Genomic DNA, 25,274 nt, shown 5'->3' on the forward strand with positions numbered 1-25,274 from the left:
GCATTCAAACATTGTTCAAGAATTATTCGAGCCCGCGCAAGGATGACCTCCAATCAGGTCATAAAATCATCTTTGCTTAGTTTTATTTCTTTATTTTCAAAATGTCATAATGAGGCATAACTGAAGCCTACTTGGAAAGTTTAAGTAATGTTGTTAGAACCGATCAAGATATGATCCTTCTCTTTCTTTATGCATACATCGTAAGAATGCTCCAAAACTATGGCATTTCTCATTTAAGAAATTTATGTTTTCAAAGTCATGAATAATTGGAGTGTGGCTTATACAAGGATATTTGTAATATATCCCCTATGATAAGAAACTGCACCTTGCAAGTCAAGAATAGTAGGATTCAAAATTATTTTTTATAATGTCAAGGCTAGATCAACAAATGCATTGGTTGTGGATATAAATGCTTTAATATTCGGATTATCTTTCATAATGCCAAGGCCAGGTCGGCAGATGCATTAGTTGTGATCACAAATGCTTATACATCCACCTAGTGTTCATCCAGGAAGACCAACATGGTCGAGATGAAGGGTGTGAAATGGCGATCATTAAACTATGGTTATCCCTACATGATAAAAGAAAAGACCCACCCATAACTTAAGCATGTAATATGAGATGTTTAAAACCCGTGTCAGCTCATGATAGTCCTTAGCACATTCTTGTTGTGAAGTCGAGTGGTGGGTGATCGGGTACATAGTGCCCTCACAAATCCTTGGCCAAGGTAGGTTAGTGGCATGCTTGTTGTTGTGATCACTAGAGGTCAGGGTTGCTAACAATTGGTAGATAGGTGTGTGGAAGGTATCCTAAACCTGGTTGGCTATTTAGCTAACACTCTAACACCAGGATGCTCAGTGGCTCGACAGTGGTGCCCCAAGCCTAATCCCAGGGTAGGGAGGGTCTTTCTCGTGGGGGTACGTAAGGGTCCACGGTTGGGAGGTTAAGCCCTTGGCAATGCTTCTCCTCTCTCCCAGTAGTCAAGGCTTGCACAACTCAAGGTCAAAGTCTATATGCAAGACATTTTGAATTCGAGTACTATTACTTTGTATTTATGTTATGCATTTTCAATTATGTATTGTAGTTAGATAATATGGTTAGTTTCTATATTATTGGATTAAGAAACCGTTAAATCAAATATTTCTTTACTTGAAAGTGTATAAATCACCATTACAGGATTTGTCCCCTGCTGCCCAGAGTCAAGTCCTAGTTTACGCGGGTTTGGATTTGCGTTCGGGTCTAAACTGGGTCCTTATTTCAGACTGTGGGTTCGTCGAAGCCTGTGCTAGAGTGAACCCAAGTGAATCCACAGCAAACCTGAGAGGACCTGTGGCAATAGGGTCCAAAATGTGAAATAAAACAACTTTAAAGAGTGTTTTTTTTTAATAATTCTTTTACGTAACCCTAAAAGGAACCTAATAGAAAATATTTCACTCATCTAATCTCTCATGTAGGGGAAAAGGAGGATGATATAGCAGAATATGGGACTAGTGGAATCGGTTTGGATTACAATGATGAGTATCTAGATATAGTTGCAGCCAAGGAGGAAGCCATTGATCCCTCATTTTTTGATGACCCATTTGACCCTTGAAGAGCATTTCATACTATGATCATTGATAAACTACTAAACACTTGTCATTTATCATTATATTTCAAACTTTATTATTTGATGAACTAGTCTATGTTTTGCTATTTAGTAATTCAATGTATGATTTTCTTTACAATCATGAAGATAGATTAATGAGAAAGTATTTAATGTTTATCGTTGACATTTGGCATGGATCAATGGTCAAGCATACTGTGAAATGACTTAGTTTTGCAATTACGCATGTTTCTCTTCTTCTTTTTTTGTATAGATAATGCGTATATCCATATATATTTATATATATGCACTCACAAACCCACCTATGAACCCAAATCGGAATTTTTTTTTTTTGCCCAAACCCACTAACCTGAATTGGCAACTTAAATATAAATGGAAATGGAACGATAACCATGCATAGATAATGCTAAGGTAATTATAACTGTCTTTCATGTTATACTGAAAAGAAATGTTATTTTGTTTATTTCCAAGTCATCAAATTAGTATGAAATTTTAGCATGTTACACCTGCTGTTTATTTTCCAATTCGAGCAAGTTTATTGACACATTTTCTAAGAAAATAGTAGATACGAAAGAGGAGACAGTATGTCCTCAAATATTTATATTATGCATAAATGAGAGTAGACAATTAAAGAATACAGAAGAAAAAGTGTTGCTGAATCCAACAGTCTCCCCTAATCATTGAGCTATCAGAACAAACTAGACACATCATTTATGTAGCATGCAAAAAAACTAATATCAGTGGAAGACAATATTAAAAAGGAAAGGCTAATGTGTGTATAAATGATGACTTCTTGAAAAAAATACAAAGATATGTGGCAGAATCACTAGATTTGCCCGAAGAATAGGATAGAGCTAAGGTCAGCACAAGTAAATAGTTGATACTTTAGAGGAGAATGCACTCAACTCTTTCTGCGAAGTTTTTATTCTCTCCTGACGCAAGTTACAAACATCAAGCTCAAGCCAAAATTGGCAATTACATATTGCCCAACCAAACATATAATGCAAATTGCAAACTGTTAAAACGTTTGATATGTAATACTAAGATTCCCAGTTCGCTGGAAATGCATCCCAGACCAGTGAAGATTTGAACCGTACCTGGACCTCGTACAGGAAATGCATCCCAGACCAGCGGAGATTTGAACTGTACCTGGACCTGGTACAGTTCGACTGCTGGTTCAGGTGGGGTCCAATTTTCACCCACCCACTTCGAACCAACCCATTTACCATTCGTACCCAGGCAGAGCAGTCACTAATCAGTCAAACTGATGTCAAACTTAATCATTTTTCCAGCTCAGGGGCAGGAAGATTTATACAAATATAAAATTAAAGTATGTAACTTATAATTTAAGTTATATTTGTATAAATATTAAATACTTCAAGATGTTTGAGATAGGTTTCAGCTTCATAGGAATTAAAATGCAGATTCTAGATTTTGGGGTTTTCAAAATATTCCAAAGTTAGCCAAAATTCAGGATTCGGTATACCTTTAGCAGTGTTATCTCCCACAACCTGTCTTGGCTTTTTGAGACTTTTTGAGGTCAAATTGAAGCTAGAACAATGGTTTTCTAATGATTCTAATTCATTTCCTCAGAAATCACTTGAGTTCAATTCTATAGTCTTGACAAACTTAGCTCAACCACTTGCTCACACCCAAGACAGACATTACTTTCCAGCAAGCCAAAATTGCTACTACGTAAGAGGCTAAGACTACCAAATACCATCTAAGACTTCCTCAAACATGTTGCCAAGAGAAAAATCTTTAAAAGGTAAGTGAAGAAGACGAAGAAGATGATGAAAAAGAAGAATATTAATAAATTCGTAATCGATTAGTTGAACTTCAAAGGATGATACTTGGCGTTGATGTTATGATTTAATTTTAATGCTTTGAATCTTTGATGTTGAATTTGAAGAATATGATGCTATGATAGTATCATCATGATTCCTGATTCTATGATTACAAGTTTATGGTGTTTTTTTTGTTTAAATATTTTTATGATACCATGTGACATTCTAATCTCAACTCATGTTTCTAGGCTTCATAAAATCAAATGCGTGTGTGTGTGTGTGTGTGTGTAATTTTTAGATGTTTTTGTGCTAACAAATGCAAACCCCTTTTCAAGGTTTTGACATACCAGCGAATCAGACCTTCATACCCAAACTTGGAACCAAACTCGAGCAGGTAACTTAGATGTGATACAATACATACTGAAAGAGGAGTAGACACAATAGTAAAATAAGATATGGTTCTTAGAAGGTAGTCCTCCCAATTCATAAGTAAATAGACATGAATCTCAAAAGTGAACTTGAGATATCCACAAAGATCCCAGAGGTAGGTATTTACTCTGGTAGAACCAGAAATTCTGTAACTGGTAAGGGTGGAGGCTTCATGTCAAGTTGTGTCTTGTAATACAGTGGTTCAAAATAACTAGAAAACTCCTCAGTATGCATTTTTGTGCCTCACCTTGCAAATGTGGATGGCTCATAGAGTTCACATTCATTCACTGTAACTAAATCATGAATATAAATATGAGCTGGATCCAGGCAGAAGTCATAGCCGACATAAAAGTCAAATGAATACATCTCAAATGTATCAGCTTTCAGATGGTAACAAGGAATGAGTCAGGTCAACAAAGAAGACAATTACCACAAATTTGAATATTTTACTAGTATCTTAATACTACATCATTTTGAAAAAATTTACTTGGAATGAACCTAATTAACATTAAATTGTTATAAATTACAGGCTGATAGGTTTATGATCCTAACCTACATGTGCCCTGAACATATTCCCAACATAGCACTCAATTTATCTATTTACTCCATGATTTTATTTTTCATGTTCAGTGTCAATTCTATGTATTTGTATATTTTGTGACATGTATGCTTTCTAAGTATATTCCATTCACCAGCATGCTCGGTAGAGAAGCATATCAAGTCACATTTCTTGGACCCAGCAACAATCAGCCATTTACATTATCTTTACTCACTGCCCTCATTCACTCATGTCTTGCTTTGCATGTGCCACAATGAAACTTCTTTATCTTCTTGTTGATTTCAAATCTAAAGGATCTACAACAACAAATGCTGTAATGTAAGAACATTCAGTATTTTCACAATTATGATCCACATTATTACTTTGTTTCCATATCCAACAGATTACTGCCTTAGATTGAATAAATTGTGTTTTCAAATTCACTACACTATTATTTGACTGTGCAGCAACTTTATCAATAGCTATCAAGTCTTCTATGACCCCACATTACATTAGACCATATCACTGACATTCTCTCATCCTTCAAGTGTCATAGACATATCAAACTAAACCACATTTATATGACCTTTCTATGTTTTCATCAACAAATATGGCTATAGTCAGTTACCGTGTTTACTTGAATCTGAGTCCTATATTTGCTTTAGGAATGTCTGAGTTTGGGACATCCACAGGATCACCCAGGAACATACAAGGAACACCCTAGACAACTTGGAGATGTGATCTGCATATTCATAGGGAATCCAAGGCATCTGGAATACTCTGATTGGTGTTCCTGGGTTCTCCTATAGGGTGTTGAGCCATCAAAGCAAACTACAGATGATACAGGTGCTAATGCCACTAGTGACAGTGATATATCAGTAATGGGGGTGGTAATAGTTAAGCTAGTGCTCCAATCCTGGGTAGCAATTCCTCCCTCAACCTGGAAATGGAATTGCAACTACAATGTAAGTTGGGGATGCCTGAACAGAAATAATAAAATGATATGGGAACGTAGGTTATTTCATTAACATAAGTAAGCCTTTTCTTCATTTCTTTTGATGAATCTACCTACTCACAGGTTGGAGATCGCACATAGATTTTCTCATGGTGGTGTAACTTCAAAATAACTTATCTCACAAGTATTTTGTATAAAATGGATTGGTTAAATCTGTTGAACTTGAAACTTGTTCCAAGTGATAGCAGTTGAGCTTCTTTTATTCTAGACATTGAATTCTTGTGATGTTGGATCGAGATTCTGTATTTTATAGCAGAGATTAGAGACTACAGATGCCCAAAATTTTGTAAGAGCCCTGTTGGCTCGCACTATAGCAATGCTGAAGAATGTGCTTTTTGTTTTTGAATGTTTGCAAATTCTTTTTGTTTTTTTTGCAATATATAGTTTTCTTTTTAATTTTCAGAATATATAGAAAGTGACAACGGAATGATAACTAATAAAAAATTCAACTAGCAAAGTATGTACAATGACTAAAATTATTAAAGAACCTGATGATGAATAATGACATTGGAATTAGATGTAAACTCACAGCACCCAAATGCCAACTTTAGGAAATTTGATGCAGCCCTCAGCTAGTTGAATGCCACCAAGCAGAATATATAACGCTGCTTCCAGACTTAGTACGCAGCTCAATTGGTGAATGCAAATTTGCCAATAAAGGGATCACAGCAGGATTAAAACAATCCCAATTGCCAACTCTCAATGTTGCCCAGCAATATTAATAGTGCAGATAATGGATGCCCAAATGCAGCTCCAAAACAAGCAGATGTTGCTCTAGCATAACCCCTGATTATTCCCTCAGACTGGCTGCACAGAGTATGAATGAAATTGCGGACCAGTAGCGCCTGATTGCAGCTACTAATCGCCCTCTTAGAAACAGTATGTAGCAGTATTTAAAGGTTATATGCAATGCCATCTAAACTCAGCAAAAACACTTTGATCTTATTGCAGCAATAATGCATCAAAACGGTATACCTCAGCACTAATTTACCAAACCAAGTAGAGATAATTTCCAGAATATCAGACAATTCACCATGTATTTTAACAGCTCAAAGTGCACATTAGAGAGACGAATCAGTCCTCTCAAAAATCTCATGTAGAAACCCTCAGTAAATTCACAAATGAATAAAAAGAAAAAGTCGTGGAATAGGTCAATTTTCTCCAAGAGATCTCTTTATAATTACAAAATGAACTTGGCTTTTTCCTCACACTTTTCATTAAAGATGCTTCTCTTACACACTCTCAAATTATAAAATTATAATGATAAAGTTGTTTATTAAGATAGTCTTAATAGATAACTAATAAAATGAAGCTCCATTAAATGACCCAATCAATCACTAAAGATGTCAATCACCAAGAGCCTCAACTCCAATGCTAAATATAGTAAATGCCCAGAATTGACTTATTATAAATAGCAAGTCACTCAACAAAGACCCTCAAATCTAATTGTCAGCTCATGAGGGTAGCAATGGTGAACTGACCTCGCCAAACTATAGGAACCTACTAAAATGTTGACATTGCAGTCCTCTCCCCCCAAGATTGCTTGTCACCAAGCAATCACACTCTGGGTTGTTGAAGTATATCCTCAAGCTCACAAGTGGCATCCTCATCAAGAAGACCCTGCCACTTCACGAGAAACTCTTTGATGATCTGTCGACGCAAATGTTTCTCCTTGATATCCAGAATAGCCTCAGCAATCAACTCAAGCCTCCCCTCATCATCTAGTGAGGGTACAGAAAAAGAAGGGGCAACATTTCTGCCTAACACCTTCTTGAGACACGATACATGGAAGAAATTATAAACTCTGTTGTCCACTGGAAAATCCAACTCATAAGCCACCTCACCCACACATCTCACCATGCAAAAAGGATCATAGTAGCGGGGCTTGAGCTTCTCAGCTCCACTCTCCTGATGGAAGACTACATGTAAGGTTGTAGCATCAAATACACCATATCGCCCACCAAAAAAGAATGAGCAATCTTCTTCTGATAAGCATACTGCTTATGCTACTTTTGTGCTGTCTAAATATTGTCTCTCAGTGTCCTCATGATATCCTAACTATCCTGTAGCAAATCCCCTACACTGGGTACCCTACTATCGCTGCATAGCAAGTCCATGAAACTAGGGGGATCATACCTGTACAAAGCTCTAAATGGAGACATGTAGTGAGTGGAATTATAACACTACTCATAGGTATATCCACTTCACCCAAGCCCATTGTTGCGCTGATACATTATTCGGCAAATAGCCTTCCACCCCACTTAGTAATAATCTTAGTCTAACCATCAGTCTGGGGTGGTAATAGCTACTCGGAGTCAACTCTGTCCCACATAATCTAAACAACTCTTGCCAAAAATGACTCATGAAACCATAGTTGAAAAACTCGATATTGGCAATATCTCGTACGACCAAAAAAAAGTCAAAATCTCAGAATCACCAAAAACTCAGAAAAAAATCGGCAATAAATTGGCACTTTTATCGAACATTTCAAAATATATAATTTCTTAAAATACACATATGCACCAAAGCAAATTTGTAGAACATATACCAATTGGAAATATCCACCATATATTAATCAAAGCTTTAAATTAAATACATAGATATCCAACATATATTATATAAATTTAATTTTTAATACTCATATAGATCGAAGTATAAATACTTCAATAAAAATCTATTTTAATTTTTAGTATTTTACAAATTACCAATATACATATACACACACACACATATATATATATATATAATTAAATTTTATTTTTTACACAAAATTGTTAATATATATAAAATTAAAAATAGATTACACATGTCAAAATATTATATTTACATATAAATATAAATGTAAAATATTATTATTTTATTTTATCTAATATATACAATCACAATTTATTTTAAATTTTATAGATAGTTAAAGTGCACACAAATATACTTATTACATGCATTGTAAAATATGATAATGTATTTTAAATTTAATATTTAAATAAAAATAATTAAATGTTTTGAATTTTTTTTAAATAACAGAGTTAGAGAAAAAGACTAAATATTATTGTCGATTTATAAATGCATAGAAATATAATAGATATTTGCGTATCTTCACAACATCGGTGGCGAACAATATAAATAATGGTGAATTGATTGCCTTCTAATAGGAACCCATGAATCTACGCCAATGATTTATCCTTGCATGTACTATGCCATGGATTGTTTGTGCAACAGACGGCAACCCATAGATAGGCTTTGCTTCCATTCAGGCTTCCTTCCATTGCAAGGCTTTGGTTGCAGACAATGCTTTCCTTCCATATAGCACAGTATGGAGCAAAACGACACAATGCACACAACAAAGAAACAATGTTTACCTTTCGGCAAACAAAATAGCACTTTATGCAAACGAAAAAATGAAAAATGACGACTCTAAATTTTAAGTTCCACTTTATCAAAACGTTTTTTTAGGAACATATCCCAATTATCACAAGTTTTTTGGTCAAAATTCCGCCTCACAATTGTGAACTAATTGGTACTGAGAAATTTGGCGATAATATCGTTTGGCAAAATTTCTTGCAATATACTACAATATTTGCAATATATCATAGAGATCTTTATCTATGCATGAAATGAATAGCACACTTGCTCACAATAATTTGAGGTAAACCACATACTCTAAACACCTCCCGAAAAAACAACTTTGCAATTTGTACAACTAAAAGAGCGATGGTGATGGGAAAGAAGTGAGCATATTTGGTGAGGTGATCCACCACCACATAAATGATATCTCTGCCTTGGGATTTCGGCAAGCTCACAATGAAGTCCACAGATAAACATTCCCATTTTTGCTCAGAAATGGGAAGTGGCTGCAGAAATCCTATTGGATAAGTATGTTCAAGTTTGTTCTATTGACAAATAGAGCACTCTCTAACATATTGTTGCACATCTAACTTAAAGCCCTACTAAATGAACCTCTCTCAAATCTGTCTATAGGTCTTAAAGTACCTAGGAAATCCAACCAATGGAGAATCATGAAAGGCTTGTACTATAATTTGTCTCACACTTTATCTTGGAATCAAATAAATCATCCCCTTGTAAATGATCAACTCATTTGCAAGGGTATAAATGTTGCCCCATATGCTACCATCAACAATGCCAACTACCCAATATCATTGGCATACTCTGCAATGATCAAGTGTCTCCAATTCTCGGCTATCTCAATAACACACATAAGTGGGGTCTCTGTGAGAGGGTGTCAACTACTACCAACTGAGTACCCTTAATACAGGAGATCTCAAAATCATAAGACTGCAACATGTTGACCCAATTATGTTGCGTCTCATTAAGATCTCACCACCCAAGGAAATGCTTCAGGCTAATGTGATCCATTTTAATGCAAAATTTGCTACCAACCAAGTACTGCCTGAATTTAGCCAAGGCATCCATAATGGTCAACATCTCCTTGTCATACACACTAAATGATATCTCAAGACCCCTGAGCTTCTTACTCTCAAATGCAATAGGACAATGGTTCTAGGAGAGAACGACACCAATGTCCTAACCTGAGGCATCACTATGCAACTTAAACGGCCTCATAAAGTCTGGTAATGCTTAAACTGGACACAATGTCATAATCTCCTTGAACTTCTCAAAGCACTCTTGTACCTGAGCAGTCCACTCAAAAGCACCTTTTCGGGTCAAGTCAGTAAGTAGAGTTGTGCATCGAGAGAACCTGCAACAAATTTGCAGTAGAAAGCACAAGACCCATCAATACAATATAGCACAAACCTTATCAAGGTCCATCCAAACGCCCTCTGCACTAATGTTGTGCCCAAGATAAAGTAAATCAATCATGCCTAATGCACATTTGGAGTCCTTGGCATACAAGGAAGCCCTATCAAGAATGTCCAACATTGTATCCAGGTGTGCTCCATAATCATCCCAATTCTTACTATAAACAAGTATGCCATCGAAAAACACTAGAAAAAATTTCTACAATTGGCTATGAAAGACTATGTTCATATTAGACTAGAATGTGGCAAGGGCATTAGTCAAGCCAAAGGACATGACTAGAAACTCAAAATGGCCACAGTGACACCTAAATGTTGTCTTCTTCACATCCTGCTCTATGACTCTAATCTAATGATACCCTGATCTCAAGTCAATCTTGGAGGAGTAACATGCCCCATGTAACTCATTAATAAGTTCATTGATCTGTGGGATAAGATACCAATTCTTTATAGTCTTCATGTTCAGCATCCGGAAATCTATGCACATCTTGAGTGTCCCATCCTTTTCCCTTACCAAAACAACTGATAAAGCAAAAGGAGACTTACTAGGCCTAATATGTCCATAGCGAACAACTCATGTATAATCTTCTCTATATCATCCTTAAGTCGCTTTGGGTGTTGGTGGGGAGTAATCATAATGAGCTTAGTGCCCTCCTCTAACTCAATAATGTGCTCAATCCCTCTATAAGGTGGCTAGCAAGGTGGTATGTCACTAAACACCTTAGAGTGTTTAGTTCAAAGCTTTTGAATATTCGGGTGTTAGGATGGCTTATCTAACCCATCTAATGTAGGCAACATCCTACACTGTTGCCCAATCAACTACATCATCATGTCGTACAAGATGTTGCATATGCCTGAAAGAAATCACCTTCAAATTACTAAGAATGTGTGTTTTTCCATCCATAATAAATCTCATCTCCATCTTCTTGGTGTTGATATAAATATCCTCAATGGTATGCAACCAGCTCATGCCAAGTACCACATCAGTGCTGTCCATGTCTACCACATACAAATTTATCTTAAAAGAATAATTGTTTGGCTTCATAGGAAGCTCAAAAATCATTTTGTTACACCAAAGGGTGTAACCATCAGCCACCTATACTCTTAGTCCCTCAAAGTCTTCTATCTTAATTCCTCTATTGGCAACTTAACATGTGTCAATAAAATTATGTGTGGCACCCGTACCAAAGAAAGCAATAACACACTGCCCTGCCAAGAGTCCATGCATCTTGAAAGCACCTTCCTTTTTCATTCTAGAAAGGTAAACTACCTTGAGGTTAGAATCATCTATCACCTCACCACCACCACCTCAAACCTCATGTATCTCAAGCTCATTAACAGTTGGTTGTCCAGAAAAATCAGAATTGTCCTCATCATCATAGAACCACTCCATTATCTTATTTTTACCCTTAGGCTTCATAGAAAAATCATGTTTTTCATCATAGTGCCCTCTCCAATTAAAGCATAGTCTCCTCCTTAGATCATTCAAAGTATCCTGATCTAAAGGGGTTGCCATAGGAGGCTTAGAATCAGCTCTATCATCTTTCTTAGGGTCCCTATCATATGATGAAGTAGTAAGTTTCAAAGCAATGGAGTAGATGACTCAAGATTCCTTTCTTTTTTCATTGCTTCCTGCAAGGTAGTTGGATCCAAGGACTTAACCCACCCTTTGAGTGGCTCAACTAAATCCTCAATGAAAAGCATGACTCATCTCCTCTCAAAAATATCGTATACCATCATAGATAGTTGCTGAAACTCATTGATAAAGGCCTCAAGACCACCTATCTGTCTTGACTGTGTCAGCTCTCCAAAGTAAGTCTTGGGGTCGTTTCTATCAAACTGCTCTACTAACCTATCAACAAACTCCTGATAGGAAACTATCTGATCATGATGTAGCAAAACTCGCCCGTGGTTCCACCAGTCATGAGTCACTCTGTCCAAATGCAGCACAGCAACGGGACGCAATGCAAGATAAGTATCCAGCTTATGAACCCAAGCTCGTGTTGTAACCTTGCCACTGCCATGAAACTATGTCAAGGTCATCTTGTTGGAAGCCTCTCCCAAATCAACCTATCTAGGCGTCTATCTCTCAGGTGTAGGCCTACCCTCTAGTGTGCTCCTGCTTTTGTGTCAGAAATCAATCAAAGTTCAGATCCTACTTCATGGCCTGCACAAGAGCATCCCACTCAGCCTGATGAGCAACAACATTATAAACAAGTGGCACAACCTCAGCCTCAGTACTAGCCATGTCAACCTCAGATCTCAGGAAAGTAGGCTGTTATGGCCTATCATACACACCTGTATGTCCTCTCATGTCAATCCTATCATTAACTCTAATCTCGTCCTCAACTCAAATCTTGTCCTCAACTCTAGATTTGTCGTCGACCTATATGAACTCATAGAATTACTCCTCATACCTCTCTCCCTACTCCAGCCTCTAAGGGGTGCAATATGCTACAATGTATCAGACGACTATTGCAGCACATCGACACAATGGTGTTGCCCATGTTCAAGGTTTCTCAATGTCTCCTTGGCATCCCTGTCTATCAAAACTAGTACCAGCATCCTTGTAACCAGTACCACCTTAACCTCCAGCACCTCTATCTCCTACGCTGCCAAATTGTATCTCAGGTTCTCCATTACAAGGTGGAGAATTACAACCTCTCTACAGGTGTAGTGCATACCAGGTATGAATCTCTATGCCATGTTGAACCCTGATTCCCTGAAGGCTGGTAGGAAACCGCTCTGATACCACTGTAAGAACCTGCTGGATCACACAATAGCAATGCTCAAGAATGTGCTTCTTTTTGTTTGTGAATATTTGCCAAAAAAAAATTTGGTTTTTTTGCAATATATAGCTTTTTTGAATATATGGAAAATCACAACGGAATGATAACTAGTTTAAAATTCAACAAGTATGTACAGTGACTAAAAACCAAATGCAGATGTAATTCTTTATTAAGGAACCTAATGATGAATAATGACATTGGAATTAGATGTAGGCTTGCAACATCCAAACGCCAACTTTAGAAAATTCAATACAGCCCTCAGCTAGTTACCCACTGCCAACCAGAATATATAACATGCTTCCAGAGCTAGTACGCAGCTTATTTGGTGAATGCAAATTTGCCAATAAGGGGATGCAAGCATGATTAAAATTGTCCCAATTGCCAACTCTTAATGCTGCGCAGCAATATTAAATAGTGCAGATAATGAACTCCCAAAAGCAGCTCCAAAACAAGCAGGTATTCCATCATAACCCCTGATAATTGCCTCAGACTGGCCACAAAGAATGTGAATGAAATTGCAGTCCAGTGCGCCTGGTTGTAGCTACTAATCACCCTCTTAGAAATAGTATTTAAAGGCTGAATGCAATAGTGTCTAAACTCAGTGAAAACCCTTTGATCTTATTGCAGCAATAATGCATCAAATCAGTATACCTCAGCAGCAATTTACCAAACCAAGTAAGCAGAGATAATTTCCAAAATATCAGACACAATTCACCATGTATTTCAATGGCTCAAAGTGCAAATTAGAGAGAGGAATCAGTCCTCAAAGAAATCTCATTGAGAACCCCTCAGCAAATTCACAAATGAATAAAAAGCAAATGTCACGGAATGGGTTGATTTTCTCCACGAGGTCTCTTTATAATTACAAAATGAACTTGTCTTCTTCCTCACACTTGTCACTAAAGATGCTTCTCTTACACACTTTCAAATTATAACATTATAATGATAAAGTTATCTATTAAGATAGTCTTAAATTTTAATAAATAACTTATAATATGAAGCTCCATTAAACGTCCCAATCAATCACTTAAAAAGCCAATCACCAAGTGCCTCAACTGCACTGCTAAAAATAGTAACTGCCCAGAATTGACTTCCTATAAGTAGCAAGTCACTCAATAGAGACCCTCAAATCTAACTGTCAGCTCACGAGGGTTGCAATGATGAACTGACCTCACCAAGCTATAGGAACTTGCTAAATGGGGCCATTACAAATTCTGCTTTTCAATCTCCTATTAAATTTAGACAGATCTTAATTTATGTTGATTACCTCTTTGGCTGGTGATCGTGCTCTTTGGATGAATGTTTATGCCGATTGGATTAATCTCCTTCATCAAATGGAATTCATTTGTTTTATTTCCTTAATGCCTTCTCTTATTCATCTTCACAATCTACTCTTAAAATCTGAGTAATATTCATTTATTGTTGCTCCTGCTTTTTCAACTTCCTTACTCATCTCCAACTTTCCTTACATAAATATTGTTCCTTTTCCAATGGTCGCAACCTTTCACAACTACCAGCCTTTGGAAGAGTCACAACCCTTCATCATTGTTGCCCTTTGGGAGTGTCGCCATTTTTCAGAATTACCCCCCTCGGAAAGAGTCACAACCCTTCATCATTCTTGCCCCCTTTGGAAGTTACTTCCTTACTCTTTTCCCCTTTTCTTCTTCCATTAATCCTTCATTTATTCCTAAGCTTGTGTTTTCCTTTCTCCCTTTCAAATCTGCTCTTCTCCCTTTTATTATACCTTGCACTAAACTTAATTAATCAGTATTTTTTTTTATCGGTAATGTTATTGGTTTTTATAAATAAAACATTATAACAGACTTACAATTAAAATACAAGTCAAATCCACCCAGTCAACTTGTAACAGGCCCCCAACCTACTCTAATGGTGAAACATCCTCCAAACTGAACGTAAAAAGAGTATCCCTGCAGCCTAACATAAACATGCCCTTTCTATCAGAAATTACAACAATAAACAAAGGTCAACAAAGATCAAAACGGTTCCAAACCAGCAAGCCCCAGACCAAACACCAGAAGCATCACCCCTCTGAAGAAAACAAAGATAAAGCCAACAGTCTCCTTTACACAAGAAGCAATCAACCAACAACAGAAAGTCTTTGCCAAGGTCCAATATGGGACACCACCAGATATATCTCCTACTGCAACATAACTCCCATAAATGAATGCAATGATAGATGAGTTAGCCATCACCTAAAGCAAAAGTCGCTGACTATGTTGGAGACCACATTGTGACATGCCATAATAACAAACCAACCCAAAACTTGAATCTCTACAACCAAATAGATCTGCCAGCAAACACAAACAGCGATGCAACAAAAACTCTTAACACTTCCTCCCACCCCTTTCTCCCTTTTACTATACCTCATGTTTGAGTAGTCGCAACTCTTCATGGCATGCTCCTTGACCTTTCATTAAACTTAAAAGTGATAAACTTTTTTTATCAGTAATGTGTTGGCAAACAGATTTGTCCTTCGACATGAAATACACAATAAGACTCCAAATGCCCAAACGGAAGAACAAATGCCACCAACAGTTGGAGAAGTTATCATGGAGTTGATAACTTTCCTCTGAATTGTGACGTACAGCTCCCTCTTAAAAGACATTCAAATTTTTTTTTTGCTGGTTATGTCTTTAACTAGAAGACAGAAAGGCACACAACCATCTACACATAGCCATGAGATAGATGGAGATTTTACATACACAATTTAATGAATGTGGAAAAAGAAATCCACAGATTACCCTCTTCTCACACTCAGAAGAGAAACAGTAAAAGGATGATCAGCCACCTTATTAGAAATAAATTATTTCAAATTCACGGATTCAGAAATGTAATTCATTTTTCTGCTTAACAAGGTGAAACATGTGTTGGGAAAGAATACAAATACCTTCAGAATTCATACTCTAAAGAAATAAATAATTTGCGCATAGATAAAATATACATCAATTTTTTTTCCCAAACACCATTTTCAGCACACAGGCCCAAACTTCCTTCTACTAACAGAAAATGATGGATAATGAAAGAGACTGTTCTACCCTCCTGTAGCACACAGGTTACTGCCAAAGAAGAACCCTTCTCTTTACCATCTTTTTACAATAAATAATTCTACAGGATGATTATTCAGTTTCATAATTGAATTTTGAAAGGATTATATAATTAATCGATCTTTTACTTTTCATCTTCCAATTCAGAATTTGAAATCTTTATAAACTATTGAGTTAAAAGTTTATAAGGATATAGCTCAACACATTTTAATAATATTTCGACAAGTAGCATTTGAATGTATTAGTCCAAAATCAAAATATTCTTGGTGTTGGGCGAACCAAAAAAAATTATGACAGTCAAATTGGGTCTCTGTTTGTGAGGTGTAATTTTTTATTGCACCGTTAGATCTTCTTTGTTTTTGGATATGTTGGCGCAACCTAGTTTTCTGCATTCTCACTGGAGCGATTCACAAGATAATTTCTGAGTCAAAGTTATCTGGTACTGAGTATGGGTCTATAAAACTGTCATGAAATCAGAATTGTTCACACTCTATACATTAGATCACTGCCATATATCTTTGTTGATTGCATTGTGACATTTATGGATTAAAGTTATTTGATGGACCATAATTTGTGTTGTCTCTGGATCCTTTAAGACTTTCATGGACCATCGGGCTATATCCATAAACCATGATCCACTCTCCACATAATTGATGTATAAGTTTTTTTTCATCTTTCTTTCCGCAAACTTTGTCAAGTAGTCAGGCAAAACACACACTAGAATTTGTTTTTGGTTTACTAAAAATACCCAGCATTTAAAAGTGAGGCATATAGGTTCATAATCTTGTGAGCCACTTGAATTTGAACCACTGGAATTGTTCCCTTTTTGATGCAGGAGCATCTTGCGTTGGAAAATTATTGGAAAAAAAAAAAAAATTGAAAAAGAAAAAAAGGCAAAAAAAAAAAAAAAAATTCTGGAGGAGAGAGAAAAGTGACGAAAATTAGAGGAGAAATAATAAAAAATAAAAAGGAGAAAAGAAAGGAAAAGAGGATTTTTATTTTCGAGGTGCATAGGTGGCATAAATAGAAAAAAAAAAAAATAGTTGTCATTACATTAATCGAGGTGTGTAGGTGGCATCTTAGAAACTTGTGGAAAGTTTCTTAAATCTTGCATTTAATATTTGTTGTGATCCATAAAAGAAATGTAATTTTCTAATTGGGCCACATGGTGGTGCTTAGTTGTAATTCTAGAAGGTTGTGGATAAGTCATGCATAGGGTGGTAAGTGCCTGTTTAAGCAAGGCATATGAGCATTTCTAATCAAGCTCAAAGAGAAGCTCAAGGAGTAGCTTGAGGAGTGGAAGCTCAAGGAGTAGCTTGAGAAGTGAAAGCTCGAGGAGTAGAAACTTGAGAAGTAGAAGCTAGAAGAGTGGTGTGGCCCTCTATCAAGTGGTATCAGAGCAGGAGTTCCTGAGTGTACAAGCAGATCGCCGAAGTGTGAGGTAGTTTGTACCAGGACCTTGGTTGGGCAAAGTTTATCAGAGCTGGTGGATTGCAAATCCGTTGTCCTAGACTTGTGATGTGGTTCCTGATTGTTCGTGCGAGGTGGCAGGTTGCAATCTGACTTGCAAACAATTTGGTTGTCACAAGGAGCGTGGGAAGGATTTGTTGCAGAGGGTTTACGAAGATCTTGGGAGATGGCTCCAAGAGGATTGGACCCTAAGATGATTGCCAAAATCCATGATATAGTGGAGAGGAATTTTTCTAAGATGATTTCTCGGTTGGATGATAGATTGGCTGATCAAGTTAAGGAGGTTCGTGAGAGAAGATGGCATCACAAGGTCAAGGTGGAAGAGGATGGTTTTGTTGATCAGTTTGTGGAGCCTGATGCAGAACTTGTAGAGCAAATAGAGGTTGTTGCTGAAGATATGCCTAATGTTGTTGATGTTGGGACAGAGGTTGGTTTTCATGATCAGTTGGTTGAGTCTGACATGGAGACTACAGAGCATTTGGTCGTGGATGATCTAGTTGATGTTGGTGGTGACTTGTATGTTGCAGAGCACTTGGTCGTGGATGATCCAGTTGTTGTTGGAGGTAAGTTATGTATTGCAGAGCATCTTGTTGTGAGCAATGAGGTTGCTAGTGTTGAGAGTTTGGCATGTGTTGATGGAAATGTACATGTGGATGTTGATGTGGAGTTTGTTATTGCTGGTATGGACGCACTAGTTGTTGATGTGAATGGGAGTTTGCTAATGAAGCAATACATTCAGTTTGTTCTTGGGCATGAGCTTGTTGATTGGATGGTTGAGATGTTGGTGTGGAAGATTTGCATGGTGGTTTTTTTGTCCCTATTGAGGTGGAAGCCTTTGGTGAAGATGAAGATGGTTGTAGATTTTCTTTTTGGCGTCCAAGTGTGGGACACACTTTTCTATCTACCGGGGGAGTCTGATGCAGGAGCATCTTGCGTTGGAAAATTATTGGAAAAAAAAAAAATTCTGGAGGAGAGAGAAAAGTGACGAAAATTAGAGGAGAAATAATAAAAAATAAAAAGGAGAAAAGAAAGGAAAAGAGGATTTTTATTTTCGAGGTGCATAGGTGGCATAAATAGAAAAAAAAAAAAAATAGTTGTCATTACATTAATCGAGGTGTGTAGGTGGCATCTTAGAAACTTGTGGAAAGTTTCTTAAATCTTGCATTTAATATTTGTTGTGATCCATAAAAGAAATGTAATTTTCTAATTGGGCCACATGGTGGTGCTTAGTTGTAATTCTAGAAGGTTATGGAAATTTTAGAAGGTTGTGGATATTGTGTAGAAGGAATTCTAGAAGGTTGTGGATAAGTCATGCATAGGGTGGTAAGTGCCTATTTAAGCAAGGCATATGAGCATTTCTAATCAAGCTCAAAGAGAAGCTCAAGGAGTAGCTTGAGGAGTGGAAGCTCAAGGAGTAGCTTGAGAAGTGAAAGCTCGAGGAGTAGAAACTTGAGAAGTAGAAGCTAGAAGAGTGGTGTGGCCCTCTATCACTTTTAAACTGTTATTTCGAACTGCAGAACCATTGAACCTGTGTGAACCCTGTTGACCTCATTCAAGGGGGTTCAACGACTTGTGCTTTCATTTAACCAATTTAAAGGGAAAAACAGCTATAGAAGCACAATATGCAAATAAAGGAGTTAGCTTAAAATTTAAATTGGGGCACTATAAGTGGGCCAACCTAATGTTGTTGAATTTATAAATAAAGCATAGTAACAAACTTAGAATAAAAAATACAAGCCAAACCCACCCAATCAACTTGTAACAGACCCCCAACCTACTCTAACAGTAAAACATCCTCCAAATTGAACATATCAAAACTATCCCTGCAACTTAACACAAAACTGCCCTTTATATTAGAAATTTCAACAATAGACAAAGGCCAACCAATATCAAAACAATGCCAAACCAGCAAACACCACAAACATCACCCCTCTGAAGAAAACAAACATAAATCCAATAGTTTCCTTCACACAAGAAGCATTCAACCAACAACAGAGAGTCTTCACCAAGGTCCAATATGGGACACCACCAGATACATCGCATACTGCAACACAACTCACATAAATGACTGGAATAATAGATGAGGTAGCCACCACCTAAAGCAAAGTGCAAACTATGTTGGGCGACCACATTGTGTCATGCCATAACAACAAACCAACCCAAAACCTGAATCTCTGCAACCATATAGATATGTCAACAAACACAAATAGTGATGCAACCAGAACTCTAACACTCCTCCCCCCCTTAATGAACCTATGCCAATCAATAACCCGGATATCTTAGCTGATTGTCAATCCATATTTGGCTCCCATTCATCTAATCCCTCTAATTTTCAAGTCTTCTCTCTATAATCATCTCCAAACTCCTTTATATTGTCTACCGCTCAATTTGCTGACAAATCTGTCATCCCAGTCCCTTCTCTACAAATATGGGCAACTTTGAAATTATTGAAGGAATGCGACATTTTATTGATAGCACTTATGTATCTATTTAAGTACCAAATATTAGCCTCACCATTGATAATCACATTGACTGTGATTTGCGAGTCCCCTTTTAAACGAATGTTGTTCACCTCTAATAGCTTCTCCATAGACACCCCAAACCAAGCTGCCTGAACCCCACATCCCCTCCTAGCACTCCACAAATGTTTGGTCAACAAATAACACATTATTAATTAATGAAGGATAACCCTCCAAAGGATGATATTCCACCTCCATGGTCATGGGCATGTCAAGGGAGGATGGCACCAAAACTGCATCTCCACCTACATCTGAGGTTGAACTCGGCTAATCATCGCCTTTGTCTAGCCATCCCCTTCACCAACTTGCGGACCAACACTAATTTGTTGATCCCGAATATTACAGAGTCCCCTACCTAATCTTTCATTTTTTTTAAATCACAACATTCATTCTTAGAATGTTCATCCCTCTTGCAGATTTTGCAGGTGGCAGTAATCTCCGCAACCTTAATTTTTTGCCTCCAAATCCCTGCATTCATTACTCTATCACTTTCTAGAGAAGGGGAAAAGGCTTCCACAAGATGCACGAATGTGCATAGACATTGAAGTCCCTCTCCAGAACCTCATCTGCCTTAACCCAAACTGCTCAAGAGTTGAAAGTTCCCAATATTCTAGGGGTAATTCATACAATTATAACGATGGGGACCTCCTCAACTTCTACCAACAAAAGATCAAAGTTAGGAACCAAACTCTAATGAAGAAACCTATTCTACCCGTGAGGAAGGGCTTGTTCAAAATCCAGTCTTAAACTTTTGCACAATCACAGCTCACAAGAAAAAAAACTGTTGGGCAGGGTTTTAAGCGGCATGAAATGTCCCCAAGTGTCCTAGCATCATTCCTTCACCCTAGAGTAGACTAGCCAAGGACATCCCCACTTCATGAAAAACACTCCTACCTGAATGTTCAACACTGCAACCTTCCATCCCTCATACTCAACGTGCAGAGAAACCAATCAATTCTGGCCAATTTGAATAGACAAAAGCATATTGCCCTTTGAAGTGAATTACATGTGAAAGTAAACATACATCTAAACAAGAAACTTGTCCTTTAACTAAGCAACCATAAGGGGGTCCACCAAAGTTGCCCAAGGGTTGAAACCAGCCCTATCACACCGCCAAGATTTGAAACTTGACAGATGGTATAATCAAGGAACATACCACCATCCTCATCAATTGCACTCGGTTAGTTGAGCTACAACCCTTAAGTAAATATTATCAATGTTATTAATTTGCACTATTTGTATACAAAGCAAAAGAACTTAAGTTACAAATGGTTTCTTATTTATTGTTAATTCAAGGATGCTCAGATTCTGCAATAAAGATGTTCCCTTCAAAATTTGTAAGCAACCTACCTGCTCATAATCTATATAATATTCCCATATTGCATAACAAATAGCTTCAAGGTCCAATTAGTGGCTTCTATTGGAATTTCAGAGTAGAAAGATGACTTAGGCAACTCAACTGGAATCAATTTCCGATTGTTAAATTGGCAATTAAGATTTAAAGCATGATCTCCAATTCCATCACAAAGCCAAAAACCTAACTTAATTCTATATTCTCTATATTTCAATCTTCAAATGAAATTATTTGCCTCAAATGTACAGATATAGATTCTAGCTCTCAACTTGCAATTTAAAAAGCTTCACATCTCTTGCTGCACACAAACTTGTGTCTCAATCATAGTGACAAGACTTGGACTTGTCAAGCCAATTTTTGGCTCAAACTCAAACTTGGTGCCAAGACTCAAGAAATTGAAAAAACAATGAAATGTAGAGATTTTCAAGAATTTCTTGGTTCAACTACCCTTTAATAAATAAACTTTACATACACAATAAAAAAATCAAATAGAAACTACTTTGATGATTGATCACACTCAAGCATGCATTGATGATATAAGTAAAAACACAAGCATTCATTGATCATATAAGTAAAAACACAAGTTTTAGCTTAAGGAAACAACATTGTGAGATACAAAAATATTTTCAAGTGTCTAAGATGTACAGGACTCATGTATCATGATATTCATGGCATCAAAATTAATTGTTTGCTGTATTTTCTGGGTAGATTGTGTTCCAGATTTTGCATCAATGTTTCGGATCACACTCTATGATCCATTTTTTCTCCTTCAGCTCTCTAAACCTAATAATGGATCACAGAGTGTGATCCGAAACGTTGATGCAAAAATTGGAACACAATCTACCTAGAAAATACAGCAAACAATTTCAGTGGATTGTGGAAAACTACTATACAATCAAAATAATTACAATATGGAGTCATGATTTATGGTAAAAAGGAGCTCATATCCCTCAGTCTAGCATTACCAGCTTTATGAGGCTTTCATTTAGACAAGTCTCTGAATGATACTACAGCCTTAGGAGCATTACTTAGAAGTTAGGAGCATATCTTAGGATAAGAGCAAATATAAACACAATTCTTCCATTCAATGGAAAAACATCTGCTTATCCAATACAAAAAATCCTGATTGAGAGCTATGTCATATCCACAAACAGTAGACACTGCTTCTTTACAGGCAAAATGTTTTTCTAAGCCTAGTTAATCTTTTAGCGTGGGACAAATCAACTTCTAAAATTGCCATTATAATGAGAAAATCAACTAAGGAAATCATGTTCGCAAACTACCCAAAAATAGTTGGCATAAAGAAGTTTGACAGGAAGAATCTCGATGAAGCTCTGGAAAATGTCTACACGTGATGAGATTATAAATAGTAAGAACAAGATCAGCCAGCTTTAAGTACTAAACATGCTCTTTAACACTACACCCCTACAGTTAATATGAAGTTTAAACATCAAATTGATGGTTGTTTGTTGTGTAACCATTACAAACTTATAGTACTGTTAACTCAAGAAATATTACTTGTGCCAAAAGATTCACAACTCTTTCATCTTATAATCAGATTATCTCAATTTGCATTACAGATATTTCATTTTTCTACTGCCATTTTGCATATTTGTGCAACATGCATTCTCTTGTGTAAAAGGAACATCAGATTAAATCCTATAAAAGGGTAGTAGCTCAAATGTGCATACTTAATCACATGGGAAACGTCCCTCACAAGAAGCTTCTGCATGTACTTCATGACATATGATATAGATGTGAAAACCTGAAGAGAAAAAATGTACAGTTAATGAGATCCATGTATGATATAATGACAAACTTTAAAAAACAAACTACTAACCCATATTATGAGTAAACAACTGCCAGAAATTTATCATGTAACATAAAATAGATATCATATACATATTATTTTGTAAAGAAGGAAAATGTTTCAACTACAGAAAAAAATCCCGTTTACCTGTTCAATAATTTCAGGATCTCTGTCTCCACCCGATATAAGAAGGCTTACAGATGTTTCTATGATTTGAGATAGAAAACTGCCAAAAGAATTTGGAAAAGAAAAACTGAGCGGTATGATCAAATGAAAAGCCCCCACAAGGGATTGGGAAACCAAATAAATCAATAACTTTAAGCACCAATTTGCATGTACGTATCAAGTAATGCAAAACATAGCCCAATATGTTTATAGGCATAATTCGACTAGAAATATGGAAATTAAAAATTCAATAGAATATTACAAGAGGGTTTGCCTTACTACTGTGGTGCTACAAAGTTAGAATGGAAATCCAAGAAAAACTAATTGGAACATAGAGAATGAAAGCTTATTCTTTTACAACACACACTTACGGCATAAATTCCTCTCGCAAATCCCTTGAAAGAATTGCAATCAAACTGCAAAAACACAATAATGAGTCAAATTACAAGAATATAGATATGCATAAACAGTAGGTATATATAATTTCTCAAAGTAGACCCCATCAAAAATGAAAGAAAAAGACAAAATACAAATGACAAAAGACTATACATTTTGAACTGTTCTGCTAACAAAAATAGAGCAAGTATTTGCAATACACAACAAAGTCAAAATATTTTATCCAACTTCCTCGTGAACATTATTTGTGATTTTACTTTTTGAGATAAAAACAGATAATGTATTGGGGCCTTAAGTGTTTAATTTCCATAGCAAAGATTTTATCCTTCTTTGTATCACAGCATATAATTTTGTATATCACGTTGTGCAATGCAATTGGTCAATCTTGACCCAGTTGTTCTGCTTTAGCACTGCCAGGAACAAGAACAAGTTTTCTAGCATTCATTTGATTCAACATCTGCTTAAGCTTACCAGATCCCTTTACAGCTTCTATGGTGTTTTCCTTTATCAACTCCCACTAAAGTTTATAAGAGACAGCACGAAACCATCTGACTCTAGTTATTTGCCAAGCTGAAAGGAGATGACAATTTTCTTAATATTTTCTTATAGATGTCCTCATTCTCCCTTTGTGTGGTTATTTTAGGAGTATGCTGTAAAATCACTGGGGTCTTCCAGCAAACCAGCACTAGATAAAGGTCCTATCTCAGGACTTACTGTCATTTTCTCCATGCTCACAACCACTAAATTTCCCCTCCCCTACATCAGTCTTCTCCATGATGACTTATTAGGTACTCAAAAAGAAAAGCGATATCTATTATCACCATCTCATAGACATCTCGGCTAAGCTGTAACTAAACCTAGCTTTTGTTGCCCTCATTCATTAAGATCACTTGAAATAAGTTTGCATGATTGGGAGTAACCTCACTTGATTAGGATCTTTCAATAAAGAATATGGGAAATCAAATCTTCAAAGGTTTTCAACAAAGTAGAAAAGATTGCATCACAAGTCCAACATTCTTGTGAATCAGAAGTACTTCCTAAATTTATTCACCCTTTCAATGAAGGCATATATTTCAAAATGACAAAAGTTATAAGAAATTCATTTGCATTCCTCACAATATCAACCAAGTTTGTTAACTGTCGTATCAAATGTGTGGTAAACTCGGCCCTACATAAAAAAGTGGAGATCATTCTCACAAAGAGTTTAAAAAGTATTCCACAGATTTAATCCACGACCACATCAGAAACTCAAAGCTTCCAGAAACATGATCACACTGCTTCTTATGATATTTACAAAGAAAAAGCAAGCATTAGAGGGATGAAAGATCAGTTTATATGAAGGAAGTTAAGAGTGGCTATAGGAATCAGAAATCATCCTAACAATTTTAATGAGAATGATGTCTAGAACAAAGTGACTCGTGGGCGACCATTATTCCCAAACTTAATGCTCAAATTGACAAATAATTAAAAAATTGTATGGCAATAACTAATATTGCATTTCTTACTATTTAATCCAGACCATAAATCTTAATTTTTATGTATAGATTTCCTTATGTTATTAT

At 36.5% G+C, this 25,274-nt stretch overlaps 1 protein-coding gene across 2 annotated transcripts in view; it reads right to left on the reverse strand.

Annotated features, from left to right (window-relative positions):
• The window catches only part of LOC149579670 (ARM repeat superfamily protein), a 160,611-nt gene that overhangs the window by 91,566 nt on the left and 43,771 nt on the right, over nucleotides 1-25,274 (reverse strand). For both annotated transcript variants that reach the window (XM_089786504.1, XM_089786494.1), the window contains exons 5-7: nucleotides 23,688-23,732; nucleotides 23,299-23,377; nucleotides 23,033-23,106 (exon numbers count right to left, since the gene is read on the reverse strand). In XM_089786504.1, the coding sequence (XP_089642630.1) occupies nucleotides 23,033-23,106; nucleotides 23,299-23,377; nucleotides 23,688-23,732 (198 nt within the window). The remainder of the gene's footprint in view (nucleotides 1-23,032; nucleotides 23,107-23,298; nucleotides 23,378-23,687; nucleotides 23,733-25,274) is intronic.

Source organism: Cupressus sempervirens, chromosome 1 (genome assembly GCF_028749045.1).
Source record: "Cupressus sempervirens isolate cs-2001-9-10 chromosome 1, ASM2874904v1, whole genome shotgun sequence".
Lineage (NCBI taxonomy): Eukaryota > Viridiplantae > Streptophyta > Pinopsida > Cupressales > Cupressaceae > Cupressus > Cupressus sempervirens.